This window comes from Apodemus sylvaticus, chromosome 2 (assembly GCF_947179515.1).
Source record: "Apodemus sylvaticus chromosome 2, mApoSyl1.1, whole genome shotgun sequence".
Lineage (NCBI taxonomy): Eukaryota > Metazoa > Chordata > Mammalia > Rodentia > Muridae > Apodemus > Apodemus sylvaticus.
Window position 1 is genome coordinate 5,535,378 of NC_067473.1, and position 9,938 is coordinate 5,545,315.

The following is a 9,938-nucleotide window of genomic DNA, read 5'->3' on the forward strand; positions in this document are numbered from 1 at the left end:
CAGGTCTTAATGAGCCATACTAGAAAGAAATGTTAAACAGTAGATGAATGGGGTGGCGGGCTGGTTCAAATGGTTCCAGAGAAGATTATTAGTATGTGGGCTAGAGACAATGCTTTTGGTATTTTGGTGAAGATTGTAGTTGCTTTCTACCCTTGTCCAGAAATCTGCCTGAGGCTAATTTGGAAGGTTATAGATTAACAGCTTTGGCAGAAATTTCAAAATAGCCTATTCCCCGTGTGGTTATCAGAGTCATTTTTAGATAGATCTATAATAAAAAGAAAGATGAGCAAGGAAAAGATACAAAATGTACAGTGGGGAGAAAGAGCACCAGTAAGTGGAATGGTCCTTGTTCTCAAGGAGATGAAAAGTTTAAAGAGCCTAATTCTAAATGTAATATAGGGAATGGTGACCTTGGGGCAAAACAATCTTTCAACTTGTGAAAAGTTTAGGGCCAGACACAATGGTACACACTTTTAATCAATCCCAGCACTCAGGAGGTAGAGGCAGGCAGAGCTGAGTTCAAGGCCAGCCTGGTCTATAGACTGAGTTCCAGAACAGATAAGATTAAGCAAGAAAGGACCACGGTGAAATGTTTAGAATAAGGGATCCATCGTGTTCCAGCCTCAGCAAGCATCTGAATCCGGCAAAGAAACCATAAGACAAAGATGCAGGAATCAATTAAGGTGATTAAAATGATATAGGAGTCTATAATAACTCAACAAAACAATGTAAATCAATACAAAATGGTACTAGGCATCTTTTTAAAATGCAGGAATCCACCAAGTTGATAAAAATGCTACAGGAGTCTGAAATACACCCAAGTCAATGATGAGAAAACATCACACAGATTAAATTAGCCACAGTAGAGGGGTCAGATCCCAGGGTGCTTACCAAGTATCCAAATTCTTCTTTGTATTCAGTAGCATAACCTTGATTTTTCCTCTCCTAGCTGTAGTTCTATTTTAACAACAAAAAAGCTGTCACAATATTCTAAAGCCAAGTCTAAGAAATATGAATTAATTTTAAAATCAAAGAACTAAACAACATGCAGGTTCAGACAATCTTCTGGTAACACCTGATGCTGTGACTTTGTTTCAGCCTATCTAAGGAATGAGGTAATGCTTTACAAAGCTCCAGTCTACGGATGACAAGGTTTGGGGTAGTAGGAGTACACCAGAATGAGCTTAAACACATTTAAGCACCAGTCAGCTCGATTTAATTACCACTACAGGTACACATCAAAGACACCTGCAATCTCAAATCATCAATTCTGTAGATCTCAAAAAGGTTACACAAAAAGAACACGAATACGAAAGAGATACATTTTAATAACGAGGCCAGCCATTTATAGCTATTTCAGCATAAACGACATTAAAGATATCGGCATTGAGAACACAGTGTCCACTGCAACAAGAGCAGTGTGCCAGCTTGTGAACAAAGGGAAGACTGCTGCGACCAGTGTTTGCTTGAAGAAATCAGGAGCTGGTATCTTCCGAAATAAATCTCAAGATTCTTCTGCTGCCCATACACTCAGCAAAAGCGCCAGAAAGGCGAATTGGGTTTTTTCAATCACTCAGGTTTATGTAGGGCTTTGTCCTCTTGAAAAACAGATTTCAGAGTCAACACACTGACAAACATCCCCAGAATCCCTAATGTGTTCTCTACCAAGTAAAGCTCATGAAACCAAAAACCAACCAAGCGGCGTCGCCCCTGCTTACCGGTCTATTGGAGGTTATCATCTCGTCAACTAAGACATCTACTGTCGCCATCGTTAGACCGTGCCTTTCCGTTAACCCACCTTCCAACCAAAGGCTGCGGTTTCTCGAATACACGGCAAAATCAAAAACAGCACAAAGAGATCCTCTTGGTGACAGTGGCACCAGAGCCCTTAAAAAACGGCTGTTTACTGGTGACTGGTGTCGCCCTAAATGAGCAGGTATGGGATGATTCGTCAACTAGTGCCACTTGGGTGACCGACCGGGCGGCGGGGCGGGAAGCCTCCCTCCGAGAGCTCCAGATGACACCGCACGTAACGGAAGGCTCTAGGCCTCACGGAGAACTGGAGGAGACCGGTTACACAACCGCCCCGGAGGCCCCCCGCCCGCCCCAGGAGTCCCCGCCGAGCGGGCCTCGGAAGCCCCGTGGCGGAGCAGGCCGTCGTCCGAGGCGCCGGGCCCCTGCCCTCCGCCCCCGCTCCGCTCCGCTCCGCTCCGCTCCGCTCCGCCCCGCCCCGTTCCGCCCCGCCCGCACCTGTTTCCTCATGTTGTTCATGACGCCCATGAACCCCGCCAGCAGCTTGGCTTCTTCGCGAGCCGCAAGTTTCTTCTCGGTTTTCTTCTTGCTACTCTTTTCCACGCCAGAGGTGGCCATCTTCTCTTTGCCCTCCGCGGGTTCGCGGCGACGGCTTGCCCGCCACACGCGACAGTCGGGAGCACGGCTTTGGCGGCGGAGCGAGAGGAGCTGCAGGAGCGCCGAGGGAGGACGAGACGAAGCCAACTCGGCCACGGTTACAAGCGGAGGGAGTCCCAAGCATGCGCACTGGGTCGGGGGCGTGAGCTAAGGAGGAGGGGCGGGGCAGTGCGTCACAGCCTCGCGACGTCCTAGCAACTGGCTGCGTTGCGCGAAGCGGCGTTGTGGACCGTGGGTACCCCGGCCTGATCCGAGTTCACGCGTGCCTTTCTTCTACCAAAGGCCGAGTTCCCAGGTTTAGATTTCGTGGTCATCTATTTTGGATAATCATATGATAGAACAAACTAAAACGTCTCCCCATGACGTAAGCTACCTGATAACAGGGTCAGTTTTTCACTGCCTTGTCAGACTAGAGCTCATTGTAGGCACTCAGTAAAATTGCATACTGCAAGGCAAAAGGGTTGTTTAGGATGAGCACAAGAATTACTTGTTTGGGATTCAGAAAGCAAAACCATTGTCCTATCGATTTCTCCTTAGCGTGACATGCCTGCCTGTTTAGTAGGCTATCTTTCTCATTAAAACAGAGATCTGGTGGATGGTGGTAGTGGTGGACACAGAGGGTGGTGGACCTTTGAGAGAAACCCTGTCTGGAAAAACAAACAAAAAACAAAAAACCTAGAGATCAGGTGTCAGTTCCAGCCAGCTTCAGTGAGGCTTCCCAGGGAGTTCTACTGGAACACAGAACTCAATCCTAGAACTCACAGAAACATGTTCATAACTAGAGGTTTTTTATTTTGCTGTTTAGGAATAGGACTGCCTGAAGTTGTTATTTCTAATAATGAATACTTTCTACATAGCCTCAGCCATGAAGGACTGAACAGAGAAGTTTTATGTAAAAATTATCTAGACTGCTGTTGGTCTAAAACAATAACTGCTTAAAAGAAAATTAAATTATTCTAAGCCACATCAGATCAGCAATAACCTAAAAAGAAATTAAACGTGTCCTAGTCAGTATGTTTCTTTATAAATTTCTTTATAAAAGAGATTAGATAAATATTTATATCTATGGGGGGGAGGGGAAGGAAAGTTAAAAAAAAAAATCAAGGCATTTACCAAACACACTGGTAGGAGCGTTAGGTTGGTGGTCCACAGCACAGTGGAAAAGTCCTTGTAGAGGTTTTAGACATATATATATATATATATATATATATATATATATATATATATATATATGCCCCCTTTCAACATTTTTTATTTAAAGTAACTTAAATTTAAATATATTCTGATCATATTTTTCCTCTCCCTCAAATTCTTCCAGATCCTCTCCCCATCCCTACTCACCTAACTTTAAGTTGGTTCTCAAACAAACAAACAAATCCAATACTGTAACAAAACCAATAAAATATATAAAGCAACACCCAAAAAGAAAAACAAACACTAAATAGAAAGCTAAAGAAAACACACACACACAAGCTGGAGTCTATTATATATTGGTCAACTACTCATGAAAAGGAGACCTTCACTGGAGCGATTGGTATGCCCAGTGTCACTCAATTAAACAAAACTGGCTTTCCCTCTCCTAGTGGGTATAAATGACAGCTGAGTTCTTACCTTCACCCTAGTGGCTTTGTTTTCATGTATTCATGCATTCATTTTTCAAATAAAACAAAATATAAGATAAAACAAAACCTATCACTTTGAGATTGGACAAGGCAACCCAACATAAGGAAGAAAACCCATGAGAAGACACAAGAATAAGGCTCACTTGTTCACAAACAGGAAAAACACTAAACAGAAAAGTCATCCTATATGATCAGAGGACCTGGCGCCGACCCATGCAGGCCTTGTGCATGCGGTGTCAGCTTCTGAGTTCCTGTGAGCTTTGCTTATACTGATTTAGTGGTCCTTATTTTCTTGGTGTCCTCCATCCCTTCTGGCTCTGGTGCTCTTTCTACCTCCTCTTTGCAGAGTTCCCTGAGCTCTGATGGGAAGGATTTAATGGAGACATCCTAGTTAGAGCTGAGTGTTCCAAGGTCTCTCACTTTGGTTGTAATGCCCACTGTGGGTCCCAATATCTGTTCCCATCTGCTTCAGGAGGAAGCCTCTCTGATGATGGCTGAACAAGGCACTGACCTGTGAGTATAACAATATTTTTAGAATAATAAATATTATTTGTATTTTATTACTACACTGTTTTCTTTCTTTCTTTTTTTTTTAGACTGGCATTATTTGATTTTATCCAAGGTCCCTAGGCTATCTAGTCTCTGGTTCTTGGCCACCCAAGGAGTGTGGACTGCCCAAGCAGAGTTGGTTGGTTACTTTGGAAGCTTTGTGCCACCATTGCCCTAGCATATCTTGTCGGCAGTACATCATTGTAGATCAAATTTGTTGCTGGCTTGGTGTTTATGTTTCTCTTTTGTGCCATGAAGATTGCATTCCTGTACATATCACAAAGCAGTGAAAGGTCTATGTAGGTACCAGCTTGGCATTTCCATGTTCAATGAGTTGTATCGATGTTGTCTTCAGTAGTAGGGTCTTGCTGTCAGTTTGTGGACAGCAGCCTATAGTCTTGGCAACAGCCTGGATGGTTGGGGATTACAATAAGGTTCTGTTGGCCAACAGCTCAGTGAGATGTAACCCAATCATGGTCCTGGAAGTTTAATTTGATGACAAGAGACGGCCAGCTGAAACTCTGTATCCCCTGTTATTTGGTCATTTCTTTTAGATTGACTTTATATGTGTATGTATTTTAGGAAATTTCTATACTCTTAACCTTAGGAAGGTGGAAGCCAAAGGTCTGTTAAGCTTACATTCTGAGAGGTGTATCTACTAATTATGAAAATGTTAGATCAAATACAAATATTGATGTAGATGGATAAGCTGAGCCCAGGATTGTTGGCTCCCTTATATCATCCTGTGTCTCCACATCCACAGCCATCCGCAGTATGCAGGACCTTCAGTGGAGATGCTGCTTCTTCAGAGAAAGTTGGTTCATATTTGAAACTTTATGATCTCTCTTTATTAGTACAAACAAGGTAATAGACAAAATAGCAAGTAAGGATTTGTTTTTACATACCAGAAAGATGTATGTTTGTTTACATAATTTTTTTTAAGTTAGGGGTTCTCTAATGTCTGTTTACTTTAGCTAGTTGATAATTGAGGACTTAAAAGTGGGGTACTAGCAGCCAGAATTACTTAACATAGAAACCTGGAGGGAAAAAAAAAACGTACTTTATTAAATGAAGCAGAATGCTGGACCTAATTCTAAGCCTCTTGAGACAGCAAGAATCCATGATTCAAAGTCAGAAGTGAAGGCAATATGATAGAGTGCTATTTCTAACAAGGCAAAAAGAAACATGAAAAAAAGCATACATGACTCTCTCCTCCTCCCATCCTCCCATCCTCCCATCCACCCTTCTCCCATCCTCCCATCCTCCCATCCTCCCATCCTCCCTCCTCCCATCCTCCCATCCTCCCATCCTCCCATCCACCCTTCTCCTAGCCTCCCATCCTCCCATCCTCCCTCCTCCCATCCTCCCATCCTTCCATCCTCCCATCCTCCCTCCTCCCATCCTCCCATCCTCCCATCCTTCCATCCACCCTTCTCCCATCCTCCCATCCTCCCATCCTCCCATCCACCCTTCTCCCATCCTCCCATCCTCCCTCCTCTCTCCTCCCATCCTCCCATCCTCCCATCCTCCCATCCACCCTTCTCCCATCCTCCCATCCTCCCATCCACCCTTCTCCCATCCTCCCATCCTCCCTCCTCCCATCCTCCCATCCTCCCATCCTCCCATCCACCCTTCTCCCATCCTCCCATCCTCCCATCCACCCTTCTCCCATCCTCCCATCCTCCCTCCTCCCATCCTCCCATCCTCCCATCCTCCCATCAAGACCTGATTCTCAGATGTTGCTCTTCACTTCTGTCTCAGTCTGTTCTATAAAATCTACTTTTTGAGGCCAGATGTCTCAGTGTTTAAGGATACTTATGACCAAGACCCAGTTTTATCCCGGAAACTGCTTGGTGGAAAGAAATGCGCGCGCGCACACACACACAGAGAGAGAGAGAGAGAGAGAGAGAGAGAGAGAGAGAGACAGAGAGACAGAGAGACAGAGAGACAGAGAGAAAGGAGAGAAAGAGATCTATTGACTATCATCTGTCTGTCTATCTGTCTTATCTGTCTGTCTGTCCGTGGTGGTTTGAATAGGAATGTCCCGATAAATTCATATATTTGAAAGCTTAATTGTTAGAGAATGGTGCTATGATGCTACTTGACAGGGATTAGGAGGTGTGGCCTTGTTGGAAGAAGTATGTCACAGAGGGTGAGCTTTGGGGTTTCAAATGCTCAAGCTAGCCCCAGTATCTCTCTCCATCCTGCTGCCTGGATCTGAATAGAGAGCTCTCAGTTATCGAATCTTCTGGGTTGCTGCTGTGATTCCCACCATGAGGATAATGGACTAAACGTCTGAAACTGTATCTAAGCCCATTACATACTTTAAAAAAAATGAGAGTTGCCCTCGTCATGGTATCTTTTCTCAGCAGTAGAACAGTAACTAAGACAATATCTGTATACATTTATGTATATTAAAAATCAGCTCATGCCAGGCAGTGGTGGCACATACCTTTAATCCCAGCACTTGGAAGGCAGAGGCAGGCAGATTTCTGAGTTCGAGGCCAGCCTGGTCTACAGAATGAGTTCCAGGACAGCCAGGGCTACACAGAGAAACCCTGTCTCAAAAAAAAAAAAAAAAAATCAGCTCACACCGTTAGAAACACACGAATCCTTCTTTCCTCAAGATCACACCTGAAAGAATGGTTGCCAAAAAATGAACCATAAAAAATTGAGACACAAGCTACTAATTAACACAGAAACTTTGATGGTCTATTGGAGGGCATGTGGGACCTACAATAAAGGGTAAGGCATAAGGCAGGCATTAGAACTGGTAAGGCTGAATGAGCTCACACCGTGGGGGGAATCTCAGAATTCAGACCCACAAGAGTGAAGCCATTCCCTGCCTCCCTCTGCCTACACACTGAACCATGAGGACTATGGGCACTGGGCTCATGTGGCATAAACACCTGGGACTCTTCTCCATGCTAATAAGATAGCCTTGTGCCTTCAGCCAATGAGCTTCCCTTCCTGGGTATTTTCTTCCACAAAAGATATATAACTAAGTCCCTAGTTCACCCCAAATAAGGTGTGTGGACTCATATCCACCATCAAATAAACCACTAGGAACAAGCAAGGATCATCTCAGACAGCTGGTTCGTTAAGGATCAACACAGGGAAGGAAGGCCTTTGACTCAAGAGACTTGCCTAACTCCCAAGGCTTTTTCCCCTCTAGACCCTCTGGTACTCGTGGCCCTTGCTCCTAATCATCCTGGATTTTGCTAGTCCCAGGCCCCACCTTCCCCTCCTGCCTGGTGCATAGATGCCCCAAGGCATAAGATAGACCCCCCCTAAACATTCCTGACTCTTTTCTCAACAGTACACCTGGTGCCCAGGTACCCAGAGAGGAGACCGGGAACAACTGTGGACCCCTGTTTCAGACTTTGTCCTGCCTCCTTCCAGCAGTGTGCCAGGTGTCCAGGCATGCCATCCCCCTACCCCTGAGAGACAGATTCAGGTATGAGAGTCAATGTCTCCTTTAGGTCCTCTGAATTTCCTCTGAGACGCTCTGATTGACCTAAGGTGACCACACAGCCTGCACACTCAGTAGACTTTACTGAGGAAAGGCTTTAAAAATACAAAAACAAGCTGGACAGAGATGGCATATACCTTTAATCCCAGCACTTGGGAGGCAGAGGCAAGCTGATCTCTGAGTTCAAGGCTAACCTGCTCTTCAGAGTGAGTTCCAGGACAGCTAGAGATGCACAGAGAAAACCTGTCTAGAAAACAAACAAAACCAAAAGCACTGGATAACCAACATGTTCACTTATTAGGTTCCCATATATCCTTTAAAAAACCCTAAAAAGACTGTCCCTGAAGGGGTTTAAGTGATCACTGTAGTTCTAGCCTGCCATCCTCCAATTCAGCAGCTTGAAGTGAAGCTCTTTTTCCTTACCTTTCCTTTAACTCATGGCGGCTAAGCACTTGTTGGGGCTGCTCTTTCACATATCACTTATTACTGAAATTTGTGGAAGGACCACAGAATTTAGAGTCCATAGACAGTATGGAGAGTATATAGCACAGACATTAAGTGTTACCTGGATATAAAATTAAATACCCCAAGACATCCTGTCTTGTTCTTATCTGTTAAAGTAGGATTTGATATCAAACTGGCAAGAGGATTCTTAAAGATGCTTAAGATGCCACGTGGCTGTGGAAAGGAGGACACCCAGAGGACTGCCTGCCGCCATGCATGGCTCCAGCCCAGGGAAACACCCGGGGTCCACTACCCATGTGGCCTGCCCACTGCAGTCTGCAAGTACATGGTGGACAGGTGGGAGAGGAAGAGAGGTGGACCAGTTAGAGCATTACGAAGATGGAACTGAGACTGGAGGGCGAAGGGGAGGAATACCATGTTGGGCGTACCCTGAAGTGCTACCAGAGGCCATGTTGAAATCCCAGGCCCTGTTGCAACTGCTGGCCATGGCAGGATTCATGGTCACACAGCAGCAGGGGTCTGTGTTGTTGTCCATGGCTCGTATTACCGCACTAAAGACCATGCAGACATCCCTGATCTAAAGCTGCCACCTGGGACTATGTTGATGTCTGAGGGCTATTCAGAGCTGGCCCTATCCCTCAGGGCTGTGGCACCCTGCAGAGCTGGCTCTACCTGTTATCAGCTGAGAAGCAGGAGGCACTCAGGAGAGCAGGCCCAGTACCTCACCTTGGCAGCACAGTAGAGCTGGCCCTGGTGGCAGGGGCAAGGGCCAGCTGGCCCCAGGGCATGAGTGTGAGAGAGCTGGCCCTACCTCTCATCTGTCATGATGTGTGGCATGGGTGCAGGGAAGATGCCCCCTCCTTGCCACCTGAGGCATTTGGGAGAGCTGGCCCTATACTTGCCTGCTGCAGAGTGTAGCGTGGGAATGTGGACCCTGCACCTTGACTGGGCAGCACAGTAGAGCTGGTTCTGGTGGTGTGGGTGCAAATGAGCCAGGCCTGGGGGCGTGAGAGTGAGAGAGTAGACCCTGCTGTTGGCAGCTGCCCTTGGGTGAGCTATCCCTGACAGTGCTGGAGAGCTCGCCCTGGTGGTGCAGGTGTGGGAGAGCTGAGGAGGCGGACGGTGCACTCAGCCACCACCTGGGCTTTGAGTGGGCCCACCCTAACATCTAGCTCATCTGTGAACTGCTGGAGCGTGTAGAAGGGCCATTCCTGCAGGTCCAAAGCTGTAGGATCTCCATGACACAGGGCAACAACAGCTTATCCCTGAGATTCAGGATTGATAGTATAGCGGAAGCCAGAGTCCTCAGACCAGACAAGTGTTCATTGCAATGAATGTTTGCAAGTCAAGATGTGTGGACAAAGGGCTATACTGTGTGACACACTGCAGCCTCCAGGATGAGACTTTTTATGCTTTCTTTT

At 46.0% G+C, this 9,938-nt stretch overlaps 1 protein-coding gene across 3 annotated transcripts in view; it reads right to left on the bottom strand.

Annotated features, from left to right (window-relative positions):
- Klhl7 (kelch like family member 7) overlaps nt 1–2,545 on the bottom strand; it is a 48,403-nt gene extending 45,858 nt beyond the window's left edge. The window contains exons 1-2 of one of the 3 annotated variants that reach the window (XM_052173046.1): nt 2,251–2,338; nt 1,719–1,812 (exon numbers count right to left, since the gene is read on the bottom strand). In XM_052173046.1, coding sequence (XP_052029006.1) covers nt 1,719–1,769 — 51 coding nt within the window. In that variant the 5' untranslated portion in view covers nt 1,770–1,812; nt 2,251–2,338. Of the gene's footprint in view, nt 1–1,718; nt 1,925–2,250 lie in introns of all 3 variants that reach the window. The other 2 variants (XM_052173045.1, XM_052173044.1) reach the window with 2 other exon arrangements.
- Nucleotides 2,546–9,938: the final 7,393 nt, after the last annotated feature.